The sequence below is a fragment of the Aptenodytes forsteri genome, unplaced genomic scaffold (genome assembly GCF_000699145.1).
Source record: "Aptenodytes forsteri isolate BGI_AS27 unplaced genomic scaffold, ASM69914v1 Scaffold385, whole genome shotgun sequence".
In the NCBI taxonomy this organism is placed as follows: domain Eukaryota; kingdom Metazoa; phylum Chordata; class Aves; order Sphenisciformes; family Spheniscidae; genus Aptenodytes; species Aptenodytes forsteri.
Window position 1 is genome coordinate 1,124,962 of NW_008795031.1, and position 25,511 is coordinate 1,150,472.

Here is a 25,511-nt window from a genome sequence, read left to right on the forward strand (position 1 = left end):
GTATTATTATTATTATCATATTATTATTATCATTTTATTTCAATTATTAAACTGTTTTTATCTCAACCCACGAGTTTTTCTAACTTGTGCTCTTCCAAATCTCTCCCCCATCCCACTGGGTGGGGGGGAGTGAGCGAGCAGCTGCATGGTGCGTAGTTGCCGACTGAAATTAAACCACGACAGATATGAAGAGGTAACTTTGGTACTCCTAACTTGAGAACTTAATTCTCTCTAGAATGTAACTGGCTTTGCTTGCCCAGGAGTTGAAACATTCATGTCTCTCTCAAGACAAGTGACATTCCAAAAATTATGGTGACGTTCTCAATTGAAAAAGGTATGATTTAACTTCCAGTTTCAAAAATATTCCATGTCCTGGAAATAAGGTTAGAGAAAGAAAGTAAAAATATTTTCTTGTGGAAAGAAATTATAGACAGTAAAAACAGGTCATAAGTGCAACTTGACCAAGGAGATGCTATTGAGCAAAGCAGATAGTTATTTATAGCAGTAGTAAAAATAGGATAAACATTGGAATCTGATTGCAGCTATAAATATTAAGTCATTACCATAGAATCAAAGGCTCTATAACTACGGCAAGCCTCTTAAATCAATGTACAGAGCACACAGAACCTGATAATCAGTATAGAGATAATCAGTGATAAACAACTGTGAGCTGCGGACACTTAAAAGACGGGCACATGACAAAGATATCTGCAATGCCACCACCACCTTCTTTTCATGGGAGGGTTTCATTAAAAACTATGATACACATCAAATGAGGGATTTTACAAGGCACACTAAATATAGTTTCCTCTGAGATGAAGTTTTAATTTTATCTGTTTTAAGAGAGAATATTAATACATTTGACTTAAAGTATTCATCCACAGAGTACGGCTGTACTGTGCTAATATTACTCTATGCAGGGTACGTGTTCAGTAATACTAATATTAACGAATTATTATCAAATCCTGCAGCTTTCAGGCACAAAATTACAGAAAATCACAAACCTCCAAATATGAGGTTCACATCAACAGCACTAAAATAACCCTAAAAAAAATCAACTGAAAAGTACTAATGAAGCTTTTAATTTATATGTCTTGCTGCTTGATTGACTCGAGAGAAACTCTTTGTATGAAAATTGTTCTAGAAAAGCAATATTAGAATTGCCGTTCATCACAGGCAAAATAATTGACTTGTTTCAGGTACTGATGCGAAGTGGCATTTTCTCCACTTTAACATCTGTACTTGATTGAGGAGTCAAGCTTTCTCTTTATCAGATACTTAATTTTTAACACTCACTGCGGTTGGGCTTAGAACAAGCACTAATTAAAAACAATTATATAATCAAATTGCCAGAAATGCTTAACATACCAAGATTTCACACATGGGCACTTTGGAGACAGTTCAGTTCTTTTATACAAATATGCTCAGCTTCTATGGTGAGTTGAACATCTAAATGCAGAATTTGGATGTCCTCTGAAAAAGTGCTGACAGTAACTGATCAAATAAATTGAATTATTAATATCTGAATACTCTATAAATTGAAGATACATTATGTGTGGGTTTAGGGATTTTTTTTGGATCAAAATACTATTCTACAAATATGGGAAGAATGAATATATAGTGAAAGGAACCAGAAAACATTACAGTAGGAACGACTGGTTACTTGCTGCATAGTAACTCAGTTCCTCAAGAGGTGTTTTTAGCTCTACTGCACTAATGGTATGTACGGGCCCATTACGCTTGAGGCAATTCTTTTGATCATTAATGCATATGAAGAGCGTTCCTACACAGTAATAAACCTTGCTGAATTTTCAGTGCTGTCCCTACACCCAGTATGTCATACAAAGCTTGAAAAAACCACAGTTACCCTACAGATAATGTTTCTTCTTATTTAAGTACTCATCCATGTATATTTTCTGCTGTCCCGCAAGTCCCCCAAATTAGCCTCCTCTTGACAGCATCGACTGGAATTTATCAGTCCTTTCACAAAGCATTTCCTTCTTAGAAGTGCTCATCACCACATTTGTAACTCATCCCAACTAGGCTTTCCCTTATGTGAGAAGTATCCATCAAGAGAGTCTCTGATAGGAATGCAACTTCCTTGCAGCTTTCCATTATCTATTAGATGCCTTTGTCACTCTGTAGATACTAGGACTGTGGTAGAACATGAACTAACATGCTGAGTTCATATTTGCTTAACTTTACTCAAAGAAGAGAATGCTACTGATAATTACTGATAATCTGAAAATAAAACTTGACTTTAATTACATCTTTACTTTCAAAGTGGAGTGATACAGCTTATATTTAAAAAATATAAAACTAGTTTTAAAAAAAATGCATTAATTGAGAGAATTTAGATGTTTGAAGAGAAAGATGTTTTGTCAGCTGAGGAAATGATACTACAGAAATTTTTTTGAAAATAGTAAAAGTATTACTAAAATTTGCCTTTGGTACATTAAAAATGAAACAAAAAATACAAGGAAAAGCTTGAAGAATGATAATAAAAATTCCTGTATTAAGGACTGTAGGCATAAAGTTGTAAATAATATACACCTCATTTTTTTAAAAGCAAGGAAAATGGTTAAAGACCCCTTCACCTAAGGGGTCAGCATAAGGACTATTTCAACATTTCTTGAATTTCACTTCCGATTTTGGGGGGAATTTTCAAGACACATAGACACTAAGCTATTTTTTACTCAAGGAAGAACCCACAAAGAACAGATTTTAGAGCAGGGGAATGGGTATCAACATATAATAAAAGAAAAAGCTTGTCAATGTTTATGTCTGTAGCTATTGAGCTTTTGGGGCACTACAGACTCTCATTTAGGGCTAGCTGGTGATCTACAATGAAATCCTTTATTTTAGTAGGGGTAGAAGTCATCTACTCTATGTACTAATGCTGTAAGATGTCTTTCAATAGGCAGTTGATTTCAAGCTGTAATCAAAGTATTTTTGTGTTCTGTATCTGCTTTAAGCAGCAATCATCAACAGGATCCAGGTATAAAAATTCAGTTCACGTTATCAGCAAGTAGAGAGAAGGACTTTTGTTTCCTCTGCAGGCAGGGCTGCAACATGACAGTGAAAGAATTCTTTTGAACAAAGGACTCCTCAGGTGTTTTGAGAAATGAAGCACAAATGAATAATTGCTTTTCATTCTTCTTCAAAAACAAAATCATTTTTGTAAGTTCAATAAGAATTTCTTTACTGGTGGTTACTATTTTGTCTAATCTACTTGGCTCTAACTATCCTCTGAATAAATATCTTATTTGTATTCTTATTTGCTCCTGAAATGTCTTGCTATCTTTTGCATAATGAGAAAAACATCACTTATAAAACTTATAAATGTTTTTCTTCTCAAGGCTGGAGACTGCATTCTTTTACTTGGAAAAGCTCTTCTCTACAGACACTTGCAATGCAGTTTATGCAGAATTCACTGCCTTAAATTCTTCCAGGATTTGTCTGTTTAAACATATCTCAGATTACAAGTGTTTCATAAAATGATGTCGTGCAGATGAGATATTGGTGTAGAACCGAATTTTAAGCATTAACATCTCACTTAATACTTAAGTCTTACAACAATGATAGGTGAGACTCCTTATGATTAAATGGTCTTGACTTTACATGTCTCTTTGTTCATAAAGTCAGACTCGGTAGGTTACTTGTATTCAGTAGGTTACAGCAGGTTCAACATACACTATGAGGAAGTACCTGGGGAGAAAACTGTTTAGAAATTATAGTCCATATTCATTGAACTTCGTTAACTGTAATGCCTATTCAACTTTGGTCAATAGAAAGAAAAAAAAAAAACCACCTTGCTTATCATTGAATTGTATTTAGTATTATGATAATTTAAATGGTGTTTTGTAAAGTGCTCCAGAATTTTTCTAAAATCAATATAAAAATACTGTATTGCTTTTATCAATAAGCACATAAGAGCATTCTACGGGGCATGTGAAGATGCTGATGTGCTCCCACATAGAATTGCTGATGACAGACAACTTTATGAGGGCCAAAGTTTATTGTTCAGGACAGCCAAATGAATGCTTTAAATGGTTTGAAGGCTATGTACAAGCAATCTAAAAGACAAAACCAGAACTGCTAGTGCCTCTCCTTCTGCTATCCTGTGCTAAGATTAAATCCAGCAGAGGTGAGATATAATAGAGATTCTGTTCTAGTGCTTTTGATCCCAAGATGAAATGAGTGTATATTGTATATGAAGAGAGCTATTTTTAAATCTTGTCAAAAATCACTTTTGCATACTTCTTTAAATACATATGTTATAACACTTTCTGACAGTAGCTGGTGCAGAATACACACATAGCCGGAAAAAAAAGACATTGAAGTTTTTCAATTGGTTTAGCATCATTTTCTTAAAAGCCTTTCCAGTTGACAGAAACAACACTCTCTTTTATAAGGCTGAAGTTTAATAAGTTTGTTTAAGGAGGGTAAGATCCAAGACACCAGAAGTGATAGCTTTTATGAATAATTTTTCCCAGAGATGTTTGAACTTTTTGTAAAAATTAAAGAAAAGAACAGTATGGCAGATAGGCATAATTTAAGCATTTTATCATCAGGAAATTAAATTAGTGAATCAAAAGTACCGCAGCAGTGACAAACAGCAACTGCAGATATATTAAAAATAGATGATGACACAAGGAACTGTAGCTTATAAAGTTCTCTCTGTTTCAGCAAATATGGTGTAACACAATCTTGCTTACAGATGTACATTAAGAAAGATCTTCCACTGTTGGATTTCTACCTATCACCAGCTTATCCAAAGATGAAGTCAGTCGACCTTATGGGACCAATACCAGAGAAGCTATATAAAAAGGTGTTGTGGAAAAAGAGAAAATCTCAGCTTCGATCAGGAACGTGGTAGCCAGACAGCATATATCTTTCAATGAACTATAAACAAATACATAATGAGATCAAGGAAGGTCCATGGATTTCATAGAATCACAGAATCACAGAATCATAGAATGGTTTGGGTTGGAAGGGAACTTTAAAGGTCATCTAGTCCACTGTTTGGAATAAAAGTAAATTAAGGATGAACCGAAAGAGAATTCTTACTCTTCTTAAAGGTTTCTGGAGTTTATTTCACAGGTCCAGTACTTTGAATAAGCATTCATTTTATGGAAAGGATCACTGAGAGTATCTGACAGATGTAAGCAAACATACTTGATGTGATACAGTACTTATATGGCATAAGGAAAAAGAGCAAAGTGAAGTGTCATGTTAAATAAAACCTGAAAATACAAAATGAAAGAACTGGGGTAAGTAAGAAGAAAGAAAACAAGGAGAGACAAATGGCTTCATGCAAAGAAGGCATATATTTAAACCAACATTGTGATGAGTCTGCAAATGAATAGAAGAACCTTAAGCGAGAGAAGGATGTGGATGATAAGACAAGACAAGGATAAATCAAAAGACTTGCAAACACAGTGACAGCAGCACAAAAAAGAAAGGCAATAAATAAATATTTCAAAACCAAAAGAACATCAAACTTTCCCACCCACACAGCCAGTCTGAATTAAAATGCAACTAAGGTGTAGAATTGTCAGCAGAAATCTAAAAGCTAAAAGATCCTAAAGGAACTAAAGGTACATCAAAAACTCAGGTGAGGGAAGTAGATTCATTCACTGAACCGTAAAGACCATAGTTTTACAAGTTGTCAAAAGAGAAGTTTATGAAATCATAAAATTGTAAATCCAGGTATTTCACAAGAATCCCACTGATGTTCAAGCACCTGGTAAAACTTCTGCAAAACTCCATACCTTTTTCCAGGACAATACAAAGATTTCAGTTTCAAAATGGCGCCATACTGGGCACTCTAGACATATATCCATCAAACCCCCTTTTTTCCTCCCTTTGTTATTGAACTCAAAAGTTAGGTTGATACATTTCTAATTTAACTGACCAACAGGAATATGAAAGTCCTTCCCTTTGGGAGGACAGGCAATCTGAAAGTCTTAGTGACTACTAAGCACATACAGAAAGCTAACTAACCTAAGACTGAAAGTACAGTAAGTAGGAACAAGGGACTTCTGAGGATCACAGCCTCTCTGGTTCCAATACTTCACACCACTCTGGCTACATATCCTTCCTGTCTTCTGACTGTAGTAAAGCAAACGGGGGAGTGAGAATATAAAAATGCCCTAAGTTTTCCTAAATATCTTTCTAATTAAGGTAATAATCTGAAAACTGAGCCTATTACTGTTTGAAAATAAATTATTTAAGGAAGATAGAAAATTTAGTGGTCTTGCATCCACAGCATTCATTCAGTCTCTGGTAAAATTGCTGGAACCTTAGAGTAGAGCAAAACCTTTGAGCAGAGGTTAACAAAAACCTCAATGTTTATGTAGAAAGGATAAAAAATATTCCTTTGGGATATAATAAGTTTTACTGTGGAATATCTGCAAGGTTAGATTGTTCCGACACGAACAAGGACAACTTGTGCTTAAAAATACCTGCTTTCTAGATATTCTAGTAGGAGAGCTACAATGAACCACAGCCAATAAACATGCCAACAATATGACTTGCTCTGTTTGTACCGCAAAGTCTGTATAATATTATGTTAGTTAAAAAAAGGGCTTCTTGATAAAATTTACATGTTGTTTAATAAAAAAAAAATCTGTTTTCCCATTTTCCCAGAAAGCACAAGACCTATGGCAAGGGAATAGCAACATAGCAGGGTCAAAAATTAAGCAGAGTCTAAGAGATAACCATGAAATATCTGGAAATACAGGGATGACTATGTAGGCAACACAGAAATGCTTCCGAGCTCAGACTGGTAACAGTTTTTAAGACAGGACTGTGCAAACTCAAGTAATTAGGTAGCTCACCAAATGTTTGGATTTATCAATACTTGGCTGCACCCCATCTTGCAATATCCAGGATTGCCTATTTTACCTCCTTTTTTTCTTCTATCCCTAGCTCAAGCTGTATTCCTCTGACTCCTGTTTCCTATATACCCTTCCTTAGCCTGCCAGCAGCATGTACTATACCTGGTGTAAAAGCTGCACATACGCTGACGGGTGGCTGCATGGCAGGAAGACATTTTGACTGACCAGCTGATCACTGCCTTTACAGCTGCTGCATAGACCAGGCAGCATATACTGCTCCACCTTTGCTGAGTAAGGTACACAAATCACTGTATATCTACACTTTAGCTAGACCTGACCCAAGAGAACCAGAAACTGTCTAACACAGACTACTCTGAGTGGGTTAAATATCTCAGTAGAGCACTAGGGTAACAAAGTACGCACTGAGCTGTGCAGCCAGCTGTGTGCTGGTACCAGTAGCCATCAGTACTGGTTTAAAGGTGGCATGGCTGCATCCTCAATATATTCTCTGTTGTTGTCAGCAAAAGCATATGATTCTCTGATTTTATTGTTTTCGGCTATGATTAGAGTATTATCCTTTCTCTTAGAAGAGGAGGAGAAATACTCTTTCACATGACAACTTTTATCTCAAATACTCATTAAATGCCCAATTCCAGTATTTAGTAAAACAGATTATCTGTTAAGATGTCTCCCATCCTGCCTTAAATGTTCTGGTTTCAGACCTTCGGCAGTGTTATTATTTCACCATGAAGTTTTAAAGGATATATCAAACCCAAATGTCTGTCAAAAAAAATCAAATAAACACTTCTTCACATTTAATAAAAAAACACTTTTGTGCTATTTTTATCATTTTATAAAAACAACAAGGAAATTCACACATTGATTTTTTTCCCTCTGTTGGTAATTTTTGTGGTTAAATATGCATTACCCATAATACTTATTTTGTGTCTGTTGGAAATATACACAGTTAGGTTCCACTTATTTTTCATCAGAAAAACATTATAAAATTCATAATAACAAATTATAAATATGAAAGATTTCTACTGAACGTAGAAGAGTAAATTTAGACAGTAATACCTGAAACAACACCAATTCCATCATCACAGTCATAATCAGAGACTTCACTGTCGCTGATTCTTTTGGACCCTGCCAAAAAAAAAAAAAAAAATAGGTTCCACTTATTTTTCATCAGAAAAACATTATAAAATTCATAATAACAAATTATAAATATGAAAGATTTCTACTGAACGTAGAAGAGTAAATTTAGACAGTAATACCTGAAACAACACCAATTCCATCATCACAGTCATAATCAGAGACTTCACTGTCGCTGATTCTTTTGGACCCTGCCAAAAAAAAAAAAAAAAATCAGAAATGTATCATTTATCTTCCTGTAAGTTAAAACTATCCTCAGCCAATAATACATAAATGTAAGGATTTCATACTAGACAATGAAGCATTAATATAAGCATATAAGGGAAATTATTAATATTATACTATTGCAAATCTATTAGTGTACCAACTATTTGCAGCTAAATGTTTAATATAATATACAATTAATGCTGAAATACAGCTCAACAACATTGCTTTTATGAAATATTGTCATATACTTCGTATCTATATGTATTCATTCCATATAGAAACTGGCATCACACTGTTCATCTTCCAAGTTTTCATACACAAGGCACCATCCCTACCCAAAGTCTTTGAATACCAGAAAAATTAATAATAGCAATAATATTAAATGGATGCAATATTTTTTTAGGTATTAGCAAGCATTATCAGGAGAACAGGCAGCTTCACACATATAGTGTGTCCTGAAAAACAAAATCTCTCTGTGATATTTTAGAGGAAGCAAACTATTAAATGTTCTACAAGAGTACACCTGTCAAAATAGCTAGAGTTTAGTTGGCAAAAGCAGATTCCATATCCACAATTAGAGCCAAAATGTAGGTCACGTAGGACAAATATATATGTCAGTTTGTGTTTAGCTTAATTTACTTCTGTCTTCTGTGGCATCTTTTAAACAGCATTTGATTGCTGACATCAGGATTAAGCACTGGCATGTGAATTATAATTAATCATTTACTTGTTTTAAATGTGAAAATCCCTGTTCTTCAGCAAGGTGGTATGTCTGTTCTAATTCTCTGGACATCTAAAACAGGTAACTAGAAAGTAGAAGCTTTAATCTAATTGTCACTAAACCTTCAAACATGTGCAAGATTTTTTTATTCCTAGCACAGGATGATTTATTCTGAAAAACACACACACAAAAATACCGGTAAAAACTGGGAGTAAACCTAAAGAAGCCCAGGACAAAGCAGGATTAATGCTCTATCTGGGTGACTGGCACAGAAGGATCCCTACCCTCCTTTCCCAATAGAAAACTGGGAGAACAAGTGCTAAGAGGATTTTTGACAAAAATAAAAAGTTTTCAGTTTAAAGAAACTTTAGAAATTATTTGAACCATAAGAACTGCTGTCATTTGTCAGACTGTCTAACATCTGTCTACCCACCAGGGGATAGCGGAAGGTCCTTTTTTAGCGGAAAGAGTGTGCTTACAAGATCTGTATGGAAAAAGTTTTCTGTGTTGCACCCTTCTAGCTTTCAGCAGGCAGCGGTCCTGGCAACTGAGACTTCTCCTAAGCCATGTTTACTGTAAGTCATTAATCAACCCATTCTCCACAAATTCATATAATTCCTTTTTGAGTCACAGTATTCTCTTGGCCTCTATAACATGCTATGTCAATAAGTTCTGCAGTTTAATTTTGCATTGTGTGAAATAGACTTCCCTCTGTTTTATTTCTATTACATTATTTCAGACAATGCCCTCCAAGCTTTTGCATTCTGAGAAACATGAATCAGCATTCTGTATTCTCCTGCAGTCATCTCTTCTTTTGAGCTGAAATATCATTGTTTAGTTCCTTTGCATATGCAAACCGTTCCGTACTTCTGATTGTTCCTGCTCTATTTGTTTGTATGTTTTCTAGTTCTTCTGTGCCTTTTATGAGAAGTCAGAACTGATTGCAGCAATCAAGATGTGGGTGCATGAATTTATAAACTAGACTGCAGACTATTTCTTTTGGGACAAAAATTGCTCTGTTAAAAATTATTCAACTAGAAAGTGGTATAAGTGTGATATGTGTTAATCCTTAGAAAACACAATCTAGCCTGCCATTACATTATGCAATTCCAGTAGAGCAATGTTAATTATTGTTATTTAATTGCAGTAAAGGTTGGGGGTTTCCTCACAAATAGGAAATTAAAATTAGTACAAGGAAAGCCATGCTTTGGTTTCCTATGCCCTCCAATTCTTACATGGTAGAATTATTAGTTCCATTTATTATAAAAGTTTAGAAATAGCCATGCTACAATGGGGAGGGGGAAAGGTGTCTTTGAATTCAAGGAATAACAAGAAGTAAAGCCTTTCTCTAAAACAAGAAACAGCAAGCAAGGGATCACAATTAGCACTCGAGAAAACCTAGAAGATGAGGGCAGGAGTGAAGGAATATACAGAATATTATATTCTGTATTCTAGAGAAAAGATTTGCATCTTTGAGGATGAAAATAGCCAGTTGTTGTCACAGTGGGCTCTAGACTTCCCAGTTGCATAGCTAAAATTATAAAATTATATGTTGTAGTAGTCACAGGATACATCTGGCAGAAAAGAGAGACTAAGAAGCTTCAATGGACCACAGGTATAAAAGACAGGGATCTTTCTCTCTCTGTTCCCTCAAACTGCATCTACCTTTTCCAGAATCTCCTAATACCTCAACTCCAAATCACCTTCCAGGGTCTAGAGTCCCTCTTCTCTTTTTATATACACACCTCTCTCTTCACTCCCCACCTGGAGTACTGCATCCAGCTCTGGAGCCCTCAGCATAAGAAAGACACAGACCTGTTGGAGCGGGTCCAGAGGAGGGTCACAAAAATGATCAGAGGGATGGAACACCTCTCCTATGAAGAAAGGCTGAGAGAGTTGGGGTTGTTCAGCCTGGAGAAGAGAAGGCTTTGGGGACACCTTATTGCAGCCTTTCAGTACTTAAAGGGGGCTTATAAGAAAGATGGGGAGAGACTTTTTAGCAGAGCCCATTGCAACAGAAGAAGGGGTAATGGTTTTAAACTTAAAGAGGGTAGATTTAGTCTAGAGACAAGGAAGAAATGTTTTACAATGAGGGTGGTGAGACACTGGAATAGGTTGCCCAGGGAAGTTGTGGATGTCCCATCTCTGGAAACAGTCAAGGTCAGGTTGGATGGGGCTCTGAGCAACCTGATCTAGTTGAAGATGTCCCTGCTCATTGCAGGGAGGTCAGACTAGATGACCTTTAAAGGTGCCTTCCAATGCAAACTATTCTGTGATTCTATGATTCGTTCCCATCCAAGCTGCAGAGAAGAGCCGGGACATGGGGAAAGTGAACAGGCCAGGATTGAGACCTGCCTTAAGGATGGGAGTAGAGAAAGAGTAGTCAAGGGAAGAATCAGATTTCAGGGCTTTCTCCAACTGCCTTTGCTACTGCAAAGAGGAGAGTCTCTTATAATAGCTGACATCCCTTAAATATGCAAATGTTTTCTGTAAGACAAGATATGAAGCTCGTTCAGGTCAGATCATCCATTCTATCTCCTCAGGCAGAGGCTACCTTAAGCCAACTCTAACTAACAGACTTAAAACAACTGAAAAATAATAATGTTTAAATAATATTTCATATTTACTTATAAATGTAAATTTAAATGCTAGTTAAGAAGTCAGAAGAAATTTAAACCAGAATTAATTACTTGGTTTTATCTTTGGAAATCAATGTTTTCAGGAAGGACGGAGGAAGGAAAGCATGTCAATTAAATATGTAGTATCAAGAAGTACTGCCTGGAATATATAACTTCTGCAAAGGAATCAGATTATATTTATTTAAAATTTATTCCATTAACTTCAGAAATGGAAGAGACTAGAAAGTGCACAGGTCAAAATCCTTTCTTGAACTGAGGATTTGAAATGCCAGTATAATTGCTGGCAGCTTAGTTTAATATTTCTTATAATTTTTGCAAGAGTAATTTCATTTTCTATACATTAATTTTAAATGGTAATTTTCTTTTTAACCTATTGGCAAAATAAATTTGAAGATATAGGCTTCAGTCCCACCTTAGCCACGTATTTTCAAAATACCACTTCATTATCTAAGTAATTTGAACCACTGACCATAAAACAGAGAAAGAACAATTCATAGTTTATCTGGGAAATGTGACAATGAAGCCTGTCACAAATTATTCCAAAGGAATATTGTTAATGAAACTGTTTTTTAGTATTAAATGAATATCTTAAAGTGTTTGACAAATATGTTATAAAATACGGTATTTATTTCAAGAGCAAGAAGATTAAATCCATTCTGACATAACTTCAAAATTCAGTAAAAAGTTTAAGCATGTAACACCCGGGACACTGGGTGCATCAGATAAATGCATTGGTGCCAATGGTTTGCATATAATTAACTTTTTCTTTGAAACATATTAAACCTGAGGAATGGAATTAATTAAGTCACACTGCCATTGCACTGGAATATAGCTTATTAATGAAACATTCTTAGGGATATTATTGCCATTTTGTCTGATAACTGGGTGGTAACAGATGGTAAATATTGACTTTGAATGTTTCCACCAGGATTAATGGTTATTACAGTCACAGACTGAAGGCAAAATAGACCCCATGCTGTATGATTAGCTAGTGTAAGCCACATAAAACATGCCTTAATTCAGCATAACCCCAACCCCAGTGAAATCAAAAGATATATTCTCATTCACTTTAGCAGGTTTTGGTTTAATAGCCTTAAACTATCAATAAAACTGTTTTCCAGGGACAGCTTCCCTTGGGGAGAGTAGAGAACCTCCCCATCAGAACTTGATAACCCTCAGCATCCTCCTTCCCTGCCACACCTTCCTACTCCTTCCCTACCACTGCTGCACGAGCTACAATCCCACCCAGCACAACTACTCTGCAAGAGCATGTACACACTAGAACTGGAAGTTTACAGCACTTGCACGGAAGTTTTCTTTGCAGGCTTGGAGAAACCTCCCCACACACACCTAAAAAACATTAGACCCATTATTTTCACTTTCCATTTAAAAAGTACTTTCTATTTCAATTTTTACTATTTTACTATTTTTCCTATTTACATTTTTACTTTCTATTAGGCAGAAAAATAATTTAAAACACAGTAGTTTCTTCCATTCTTAGTTTTCTTTAATTTTTTATCTTCATGGCTAGCAATAATGTAAAGAAAAAAGTGAGGTGTTTTATTCCATTTTATGAATCAAATGCTTATTTTTTTGTTAACTTTTCATGGGTTGCAGCGTTGGTGGCCATGGAAAGCTTTAACAACTTCTGAATAAAAATAATATGGAAATCATTGAAGAAATTTTGAGAGAATCTTCCTGGATGTCCCACGCCTGTCAGTGTTTAAAAGGCATTTGGACAATGCACTTAATAATATGACTTTTGGTCAGCCCTGAAGTGGTCAGGCAGTTGGACTAGATGATCGTTCTAGGTCCCTTCCAACTGAACTGTTCTATTCTATTCTATTCTATTCTATTCTATTCTATTCTATTCTACTTCAACAGAATCACATTTCTCTCCATAACAACATTCTAAATAACTGGAACTCTTCTAAATGAATGAAACAATATGCAATCATAAATATTTTTTTGCAAGGCAACCTAAATCTGTGGAGAGTTCTGAAAGATCTTCTGACTTCTACATGACAACTGAAGTTGGCACAGAGCTGTGCTCCACTCTACTATTAATACACAGGGGAAACAATACAAGATATAATACCTTCTGTGCTTCATATATTGCCCATCAATATTTCTGATATAGGCCTCAAGAGAAGACCAACACATGAGGTTCAAAACTCTACTAAAGCCTATACGACCAACCAATATAGTTATCAGAATGGACTAGGTCAGGGGATAGAATGAGATATAAAATTAAGGTGAGTCAGCTTAAATACAGAAGGAAGTGCCAGATTTATGGCTCAGGAATTCTCTGTTTTTCTTGTGGGACAAAAAAAACAGAAAAAGAAAGCAGACTTAGCTCCCAAGCTGGGGATCCTGCCCCTTACAATGCAGGAAGCTTTTACAAGGTTTTGCAGACTCCTTGGGGGAACAAAGGCTAGTGAAGCATGACTACAAGCTCCTTCTCTGAAGCTCACAGAAGTCCTTCACAACCACTTAAAGTAACTTAGTGTTGCCTGTAATTGTTCTGTGTTCAAAGCTGATATCAAAGCAACCCTAAAATCAGTCTCACAACACCTGTCTTAAGAATTTGCTCTCTCATATTCATCCAGTCTGTGCCTGAGGGTTCTTAGTGTGAGCTAATTTCTCATGCAGTCCCACTGTCTCCATGTCAATCTGTCACTTTATCCTCCTGCACATAATAGTGTTATTTTAAAGTTTTTGACCAATTTCATCTACGTTGACAGAGGGGTATAAATACCAAATTTAATTAAATTCCTACAGATCTTTGAAAATGGTTGCTGGATAGAAGAGAGAGATACAAATCAGAACCCCTTAATGAAAAAGAAACATTATCGAGCTAAAATTTGTGGCTAATCCACACGTGCACAAGTCCACAGTTGCCACAGCAAACATGGTCTCTTCCCATGTGAAGATATCATAAAACATGAGAATAATGTGGGATTATCTCAGGAAAGAATGGAATAGAAGAAACACGGGAGACTAAAGGTAGACATAATGGAAACTGGGTTTTATTAGCACTACTCTCAAGAAACAGCCCTGTGGGACTTTTGTTTCTCTCCACCATGGTATTGGATCTATTTTCTTAATAATGTATATTTCATTTTTTAAACATAACTAAAAGATAATTAGATGAACCAATTCTCAAAGAGGTTCCCATAATTAAAACTGCAGGAACTGCAAAAGGTCCCACATGAAATGCACTACAAAATTTAAGCTTGTAAAAACTGTACATTATGAATTTATTTGTATTTAATTAAGGCAAACTTCTCGGATATAGCAACTGGATTTGTAACTGGGGATTTAAATCAATATGAAACTGTAAAAATATGTACCAGTGTAAATACTGATTTTGCCAGTACTTCACTTACCCCATGTCTGTATTCTAAAAATACTTACACTAGTTCTCAAACAGCTGTAATACAACAGTGTTGCTTTTAATATAGCTTAAGCAAAATAGCATTTTCCTAGTATGGTTAATAAAGCACTCTACAGTTTACCTACCAAAGCTCTACCTAAAATAAAGGCAGGCAAAGCAAGTATAGTGTTACAATACTGCTCCAATATCAACACTGAGATGCTAAGAATAGAGAAAGAAAGCCCACAAAAGACCTATGACTGAAAAGCAGACAAGAAAAGCCAAGAAACATTTAAGCAATTTCGCATCTGCACAATAGGTAGCAAAAGCACACCAATAAAATATCGAATTAAATTTTGCATGTATATGGAAGCAATAAGCATTTCTGGCATGCTGAAAATTTACCTGAATTATATGAATATAAGCCTTTATCTGGAAAACAAATATTGAAATGAAGTAGTGTCAGGGAAAAATAGATGAATCAATACATGTAACAGGGATGGTGAGAACCTTAAACTTCATTATAATTGCTTCTGGAGACTGAAGAATTTGATATTGTAGGCCACATTCATTCAAAACAATAAAACTCAAGTAGCTAGGAGAAATTAAACCACAAAAATGCCAGTCACTTCTGGATCAATATTTATACTCAGTAGTCACAGAGGACTAGTAGAGCTACTACCGTCATTTCCGATTCTGAAATACGACTGCACATTTACTATAAGCAAGTGTTTAACTTTTTAAGGGCAAAATGTATATTCAACTAGGCATACAATATGAGCTGTTACCCTTAAAGTTACTGCACACTGCTGTTGGCACCTCAGCAGGAAGTTATTAGCAGAACTTTCCTGAGATGTAGCTATGAATCCTACTTTAAATTTAACAGATGCAGAAGTGATGTTCCAGTCAATCCTCTGTCTCCAGCTAGGTCTTGATTTGTTAAATATGTACATACATGAATACCTTATCTACATATCATTGTTACCAGTGACTTTAAGAGTCCTGATGGGAGCACAACGATTAAATACTTGCAATATCTGATTTATTGTTTTATTCCTTGTCTGGCTGGTTTATGTATTTTAGCTTTCCATACAACCATACCAGTTTCTCTAAACTTGACAATATAATAGTAGGCAAACACCTGGACAATTATGGAAATGTGAAATGTTACTTTGCGTTTGCAGATTTTGTAAATGTGACTTCCATAAGGTAATACAAAGAAGCCAGGAAGTCAGAATAACATGAACAGTACCTTGCCATTAGCAAGAAATTATGAATGTTTTTATTCCTTACAGTTGAACAGCTCACAGACATCATCTTAAATACTAAAGAGTGACAGTCCATGAGTAAATGATGCACCTCAGATGACAAGATATGATAGTGTTAGAAGAAAAATGAAAATTTCAGTTTCTTGCCAACTAGTGCTGTTAAGAATTCACCGGATGACTAGGTCCCTCCTGGCAAGTCACACTTTTTCTGACATCCAGGTACTAACTATTTTAATATATAGACCATATCACTAAATCATCTACTACTTACAATTTCTAACTCTCTATATTTTCAAATTGGGTTTCTTGATAAACACAATTAATTTTTATGGCCCAGCTCCAGAATTCCATTAGGCTATAGAATTCCAAAGTGAATAATAGGAGGTTTTTTCAGCATCATTTACAATCTTTTAGATGTGAGCTTTAGTGCATAACTTCTCTAATATTTGTATTCCTTAGTACTAATCTCTTCCAGTTATGAATTTCATGAAAAACTGACTCTTCTTTGGCTACTAAATTATGAAAAATGGAGTATGATGAAGTTTTCTAGTTTACTCCAGCAACATCAGAAAGTCACCAACGGTTTCACAGTACCATCCAAAAAAAAAAAAAAAAAAATCAATTAACACAGTATAAATATTATTTATATAATTAAAAAGATGGACTTTCTGAATTTAGCTTCTGGAAAGATCTGTAAAAGGGTAAAGCTTCTTGAAGAGCACGAGAATATAAAAATACTGGGATTATAATGGAAGTGAGGACTAAGGAAGCCATGTTTGTTTCTGTATTGTTAAAACACAGAAAGAAAAAAGTCAAAATAGTATTAAACCCATCTGAAAACTTCATCAGAACCATCACACTATTATATGATAGTTTATTATGCTTCAACAATTAAAAAAAAAATACACACTACCTTTAGCCAGAAAAGGAAGCTACTGTATGGACCTATGTCTTTTAGAATCTTTTTAAATGTCACCTGACTTGCTATTTATTGACTGCCTAGCAAGGTTACTTTACCCTATCCACCGAGTTATTTCAACAAAGAACATTGTTTTTCTGTCATCTTTACATGACAGAAGAGTAGTTTAATAACATGATTCTATCAAGTAACCAGAGCAACAGTATTATAAATAATCAAATTCCCTTAAATTGCTTCAGAACAGGATTTTAAGTATTTTTGTAGTTTAGTTACAATTTAATAAAGTTGATTTTAAAATTTTCAAACAGCACAGAATTAATATCTTAAGTAAGTTTCTTTTATTTGGAAAAAGAAAAATATTTTGATAGTTTAAGGCCTTTTCAGACAACCCTGTATCATGTTAAATACCTTTTAGTTAAAGTATTTAATAAAGCATAGATGTACAATAAATATAATAAATAAATTATAGGTGTATAATAAATACAATACTGGTGTAAATATCCATATTCTATGAACAAAACATCAATGCATGCAAACAAAGATAACATGCCCAAGGCCTGTGCTCCATAAAAGAAAGAGAAAAATTAAGGAAGAAGCATGACAGAGAAAAATAAGTGTTATTCTTGCTCTCTAGGGTAAAATTCTTATAATATATAGTCTGTGCCACTGACCATAAAATGCTCCATATTATAATTTGAAAAAAAGTCCCTGATGCATGTTTCCATTAAGTACAACTTGCTTACCTACTAGTGAACAACATTATTATAATTCCCTCAAGTAAGATTCAGTGATGTTGATTTAAAATTATCGTACTGACTTACCATATTCACTATAAACTAAAAGGAAACTGCTGAGACAGCAAGATCCTGATTCTGCAGTAAAATGAGACTCTACAGAGTTCCAGGGAAGTCAATAGCTTTCATTGGAAGACTGAGGTTTGAAATGCAGGGGCTCAGATCTCACAGGGTAAAGTTTCAGATATATTGTAATTAATTATTATTAAACATTAATGATTTTGGTACTACCAAGTGTATCTCTTAATGTTCTACAATATAGACTTGAAAATTTTAAGATTTAAATAATGGAAGAGAGGGCTTGAATTAACAGTTGTAACATTCAACTCATCTTTGATTTGATGGTACAGCCACAGAACTTTCAAAAAAACCCCTCAGCACCCAGCAATGACAAGTCCATCTAAAAATGTTTTTCAAAAATTAATAAGCAATGTGGTCCTTTATTTGTGAATTCAGCCTATCAATTTATTTTTCAGTCAGATGTAATAATTTTAAGCATGTTAAAGGCTCAGCATTGCCCCAGAAAATATAATCTGACTCAGGAAAATGTACAAAGCTGACAAAAGAAGATGACAAAAACTTTTCATGTGATTCAAAACCTTGCTTATCAATTATAGAATTTTTTTGTTCCCATCTGAATTAATTAAAATTTGGAAAAGGAATGTTATATATAGCTTTTTGCACACTATATGCAGATATTTTTGTAGAACATAACTATAGTCAATTTTTGTCCCCACAGTTTAAATACTCATTACTATAATTTCTCTCCCTCCAGATTTTTTTCATATGCCTTAAGAATCATGAAACTCAGTGAATGGAGTCATCGATTACTTTAATTCTAAAAGTAATGAAAGTCAAATTCGCTTTAAAAGAAAGCTACTTCACAGTCTTTTTATTTACAATTATTTTGATCCTGACTGATTTTTCTGGTGTTCAGTTCTTGCAAAAATACAATTTGATCCACCATTTTGGACTTCTATATGTTGATTTTCAAACACTGTCATTTCTAAATCTCTTAGACCTTGTTTTCAGCAGAGTTTATCTCACATAGATTTACTACTTTTCCCTTTACTGAGGATGCTCAAAATATAAAACTTCATTTTTCTTTTTCAAACTATATTGTGCATTCTCTTGGCAATTAAAAGCTCTCCTTCCACTGCTGTACATAACTATGTTGTAACTAGAGACCTGAAAATGTCTGTTTTTACTGTTATTTTCACATTTCTTCCCTTGTGTTGGCATTTAGCTGTTATCTACATTGTACACCCACTCTCTGTGGTCTGCAGATCAATAATTCAGACAGCTTGGTTTTAAAGCTGTAAAATCTGACTTAGAAAACCAGTGTCAGTTGCTTTTTAATCCTAAGTAATTAGGAAATTCTTAAAATACTTGAAGTAAAATAAAACCTGCTTCTAAAACAAATTCAGAGTCAATATAGAACTAAAAACAATTGTTGTTCTTCAAAATACACAATAACCCAGTATTTTTTATCAACTAAACTGTACCAGCTCACACTGCACAAATGCACACATTACATGGACATAACTGTAAAAGACTGAATAAGAATGTCTCAGATCCAATTTGATGTCTGTTATCTCTGTATTCTTGGCTACATGGAGAGACAGTAATTTTTGATTTGCAGTCCCATGGTATAAACCCTGCTTGATTTCTGTATCAGTTCTCAATGAATAGTAATACTAACAATAACTTCCATCCCATTGATCCTAACAACTATGAACACAACATTCAAACCACATTCAATTTTCAGTGTAATCTGTAGTAAGCCTCTTACCTAATGTGAGATGGAACAATAATATTGTGGCCTAACCAACAACAGGAATTGCCAAATCTTTTTTAAAATTATCTTTAATTTTCTGTTTACAATCTCTTTTCAGAGGTAATATAAAAAGAACTTTGGTTTGTCTGTAATTCTAGTTAATGCTGTCTGGAATTCTTAACATATGGCTGATTTTATGTCAAATGTTAGCGAAAAGGAAGCCATTTTAAAAAATCACTTCAAAAGTTCAGCACAATAAGTAAAATAGACCTACTCATTACCTCACATTTCACATAAGAAAAAGCTTAAAATATACTCATTGGATAAAAACCGGTCAGTTTATGAACATCTGAAATATAATTAGCTGAAAGACCTAGTAAGTCATAATCCTATGTTCTATATTAGTTCCAGTTTCTAAGAAGATGTCTTTCAAAAAATACTAAGGAAAAAGCATGGTAATGATCCTTCATCACTAGGAAGTTAACAGATTGTATGGATCAGAGGACTGGGCAAGAGAAGGTGGACAGCTGGCTTAGATCAGTCTATACCACAACACAATGCCCACTCAAAGATATTGAGAGACAAATACATGTAGAAACTAAACTACCGTCTCTGAAACCTGGTTCCTAAAAAATGGCATATGGGGCTTTGCAGGAAGCTCACACTTTGCTACTGGCTATCTGTAAATATAGGAGTTCAGTCTTCAGGGCTGACAGTCTGCTCTTTGTCAGGAACGCTACAATTCAGAATATATTAAAAAGATAACAGAAGTGGTAAGTATAGGTGGTTCTTTTAAACTACCTTTGGAGAATAACATGTAAGTATTGTCTTCAAATATATGTATTTATAGCAACTTGGCAATCATAAAGATAAGAAAGCTTAGATGTGTAGATGTGTATTTATACAAACAACAAACCACCTTGTAATTCAAAATCTCTCGTTATTTCTCACACTAACAATTTTTGGGGGCATGCAATAAAGTACTTCATATTGTACTCACTAATTCTATACATAGAGGCATCACAGAAATGAACAAAAGGTGGGAGGACTTGAACTGCTCAGATTTTGCAGCCCCAGAAAATGAAATCAGCCTAATATGTAACAGCACAGTAAGTGTTCTAAGATGTGCTTTGAAAAAGAGAGACAAACTTGCTAGACACACCTTGTCTTCATTCTGGAGATTTTTTTCACATTGTTGTAATGTGCCAAATTAATGTAGAATTAATGTAATAACATCTTCTGTTTCATCATATACAAGAGTTGTTATTGAAGGATACAAAAAGAGCTTCAGACACAAGAAACTAAGATATTAAGTTTAACTTAATATTCTTTTGAAACCTCCAAAAAAAAGTAAAAGAACCAGACTTCTATATGTTGTTAATATATTATAAATATTTTACTTAGTGAAGGCAAACAGTCATAAGATATGCTGTCTGCCTTTCACCAGTCCCCTGGTGATGACGTTTAGGTTGGGAAGGGTTTTTTGGAGGTCATCTGGTGCAACGCCTGTTTCAGGCTTGGCCAGCTTACATTGCATTGCTTACGGCCTTGTCCAATTGAGTTCTGGAAGTCTCCAGTAGGATGTTCCACCATCTCTCTGGACACTAAGAAATACTTTTATTTCCGTTTCAGAGGTATGACACCAATTAAAAAAAAAAAATTGTTTTTTTAATTGCTAAATGGATTCTGCTACCATTGCAGAACTCTGACCAGATGCTAAATATCCATTTTGATGCCTTTCCAGTCCCCAAAAAGGAGGGATTTTAATTCCAAGAGACCTTGTTCTGTACATGTAAAACTATCTGTTTAAACTGAAAATTATTTATGACACACAAGGATTCAAGAAATGCATATATTCCCAGGACACTAGAGAAAATCCTTCTTTATGGGATCCCGATCTCAGTACATATGCAAATAGCATAATTTATTGTAGGACTATGTGAATTCTCCAGCAATCACAGTGAACGTCTGACACTGCTTATTTGGCTGAAGTTTTTAGACCCTCAGGTTGTCAAAGTACCACTCTGGGAACAGTCAGGCTAAATGATCTTCACTGAAAAGCAGGTCTTCTACACCAAATCTTAGTGTTTCACCAAACCACAAGTTTTGATAAGTCCTTCCCTCAACATTTCCAGACAAGCATATAAGATTGTTCATTGAGCACATTATTAGCATTAACATTAGCTTTAGTATTAGTATTAGAAAAAACTTACTGACTTTCAAATTTTGAGTCAGTATCATTGAACAGATCTTTAGTCAAGTATTTTACTAAATCTTTTAAAAAAAAAAATTGACATTTGTTAATTTGACATTGTCCATTTGACAATCTTTTCCAAAATAAAGCAGTTACTGTTTTATTCATTCTTCATGGCAGTTATTTATTGCACAGACAGGAATTACTATAAACAAAGAGGGTTTGTTTGCAGGACTAAATATTTCCTGAAAACCAAAATTTCGCTAACTTTACATACAAAGAGATGCTGAAAAGTTCAACTGGTCTGTAAAAGTAATTTTATATGCAAAATTTAACTTCCTAAAATATGTGACAAAATGGCAGAAAATATAGAAGAAAAATAATTTTAAAACTTTACTAAAACAATATTCATGGTAATTGAGAAGACTGAAGAGGACTGAATTGAAACAGAACTGTTAACTATCATTTCTTTCCTCCTTTTGTGGATAAGTATAATCTTACAGCTTGAAGGCTATGCACTGTAACTCTCTGTTAATGTATCTATCTCAGAATATTATGATATGGAGCATTTTAATCCTTCTCAATATCCAGTGCACAGACACAAAAACTGCCAACTACTTGAAATACTAATATACAGAGGATTATTTAATAGCAAATCCACATAGAACATACGAAATCTGTGAAGGATAGCTTTAAGTCATTGACAGTACTGAGCAGTTAAACTAGAGAAACAATGAAGTATTAAGGAAACAGATTTTCACCCTTTATTGTTTTATTCTTATGTATCTATTTTTATTAGCATATTGTATATACCCTATTTTCAAAATATCTACTGATAACATCAAACTACTGTGGATCAAGTATACCAAACTCTACAAAACAGAATTTTAAGAGAAATTGAATTTGTGAATGTAACTACATAAAATAGTATAAAAACAAGGCAACAGGCCATGGTATTAATTTAGCTACATATGATGTTATATACAGGTCACTTTATTTTTAAGAAGTATAAGGTAAAGAGAAAGGTACTACACATTCACTTTTGGATAAACAATGAAATTATAAACATAATATAGAAGATAGGACTTCAAGATAAAAACAGCACATTGCAAAAGACCAAGATAATTTGCTCAAGCGCAGGATCTGAACTAGGTAGTCTCATAAGAAAAAACTGCTGTATTGCACAGTGTTCAGTATTACCATTTGTAGCACGTCAGACTCTCATCAGTAATCATAAAAGACCTAATTCATAACAGCTACAAATGAACACACAAATTCTGTCAGCTTCCCATCTGCAAGAATTTAATATACTTCACACATTAATTCAAATTAACTATATACAGTGTGTAAAGCTAACAACCTACTTTGTAACCTCCGTGTGGGACTCTCGCCATGGAGTTGTCTGCGTGGCAAATATGGTGAGGGATGGGGAAGTGGCAATGAGGAGACATCATGCGTTTGAAGTTTGTACCAGTGAGGTTCATCGTCTAGTAATGCCGTCTCTAACTCAATAAGAATCTAAAAAAGAAAAAATGGTTAAAAGTAGGAAAGCATTACATAACAGAACATTTTAAAATAGTTATGTTCATAAATTTTATTCTATTATTCTCTTATTGTTAAGGACTCTGTCTGAAGTTTTATAAAAATCTTTCATTTAATATGAAAGGAGTTCCTGTGCCTTTTACAACACTAAATATACCAAAAATCTTTCACAAAACCTTTATTACCTTATGACAACCTTTACAGCATTCAAATATCTTGTAGCAAGTTAGTCAGCAACATTCCAACATTTTGGTAAAATACAACTACAGATAATATGGATTTTAACGAACAGTTCTAAAAGAAATTGAGAAACCATGTGCATGATGTTACTAAAACAGAACAAACAGAAAGAATCTCATATCAGTACTATGTGATAATTGCAAGATCACTATTTGTTTACTACTAAGTGAAATAAGGACAAATACAACAATTTAAAAAAGTCTTGCTTTGCTATATTTAATCATTTTTTCAAAAATACATGAATAGACATGAATATGTGAGCAACTGTATCTTTATAATAAGTACCAATAATTGTATACCTCTCCTAAAAATTCACTTTCTTCCTCTCGAACTCGTGCTTGGTCCCAAAGAGTAATTTCTAACATTCGTTCTCTAAACTCTCTCCGATGAACTGGAGAATAAATGAATGTCTGATTCCACTTAGGTTCCAATGTTTTCTTTACTGTTTTTGTTCTTCTTTTATTTTTATCACTGTAAAAAACAATTAAATATTAAAAATGTTCAAAAGACCGTTATACTGTAATAAGTATATCATGGAAAGTAGGAAATCTTAAATCAGCAGTACATTTTGTATGGGCACTATAATCTATGTCAGGATTAGTTCTTTATGATAAAATAAAGTTCAGCACATATATTGAGGATAATTCATAACTTCATATTAAAAACTCAAGTTAGTTGATTTCCAGTTCATGTGCCAAGTCCAATTTTAAGAAGTTCCCTGAAAAACAGAAATGTTTTAATATGTTTGTTTTGGAAACAGCATTTTATAAAGCAAAATATACTTCTGGAATTGGGATTTCCATGTGGCACAGTTTGACAGTAGAACACGTATGCAGACAACATTGGGCATAGCAAAAATCTGCATATCAGATGAACGAGCCAGGTGGTTCACTCAAGCTTCCAGTCCTCCAGTGGCCAACTCTTAAACTGCAGAGCAGGAGGGAGCAGCTGGCCCACATGAAGGAATGGTCAGGGAGCTGCAGGCAGTGCGGGACCTTCTCTGCAGGGTTTTCCTGACTAAGGGCTCCACAGCTGGGAAACGAGAAGCCCTGAGAATGAGTTACATGTCTTTTTCCAGCAACACTTAAAGGACCAGTGTTCTCAAAACAGCTCCCAAAATCCTTTGGGTCACCCCAAGGAACTACCCAGGTTGAAGGTGGATCTCCACTATAAGGTTGGCCCAGTGGGGTCTCCACACAAGGCTACCATGGAACTCCTGGCTCTGGCTCCAGGGTGTTGTTGAAAGCAATGTGTTTTGCAGAATATTTCTGCTTGAAAGAATATTTTCTGATGGAAACAAGTTTCACTGGAAAACACCCACGCTACTTCTACTGAGAATACTGACAAGAGTTCTCATAACAATGCTTAATTTTAAACCTGCTGATTGATGCATAATGCAGCTGTGGTACTAATTTATGTGGATTTTTTAATATGGCAATGCAGATACTGTCTGTGTGCTAATACTTGCAACTGTAATATAGTTATTGTATTTTCAAACTGTTACTTAGAAGCTGGATCAAAATATTAACTAAGAAATAAGATTTTTAGACACATTGTTAAAACAAATAATGTAATTATTTAGGTAAAGAGAAAGGTACTACACATTCACTTTTGGATAAACAATGAAATTATAAACATAATATAGAAGATAGGACTTCAAGATAAAAACAGCACATTGCAAAAGACCAAGATAATTTGCTCAAGCGCAGGATCTGAACTAGGTAGTCTCATAAGAAAAAACTGCTGTATTGCACAGTGTTCAGTATTACCATTTGTAGCACGTCAGACTCTCATCAGTAATCATAAAAGACCTAATTCATAACAGCTACAAATGAAC

The 25,511-nt window shown here is 34.5% G+C and overlaps 1 protein-coding gene across 1 annotated transcript in view; it reads right to left on the reverse strand.

Moving 5' to 3' along the window:
• The window catches only part of RIMS2 (regulating synaptic membrane exocytosis 2), a gene marked incomplete at its 5' end in the record, with an annotated part of 289,286 nt that overhangs the window by 187,066 nt on the left and 76,709 nt on the right, over window positions 1-25,511 (reverse strand). The window contains 2 exons of the mRNA XM_019471267.1: window positions 8,120-8,188; window positions 15,346-15,372. Coding sequence (XP_019326812.1) covers window positions 8,120-8,188; window positions 15,346-15,372 — 96 coding nt within the window. The remainder of the gene's footprint in view (window positions 1-8,119; window positions 8,189-15,345; window positions 15,373-25,511) is intronic.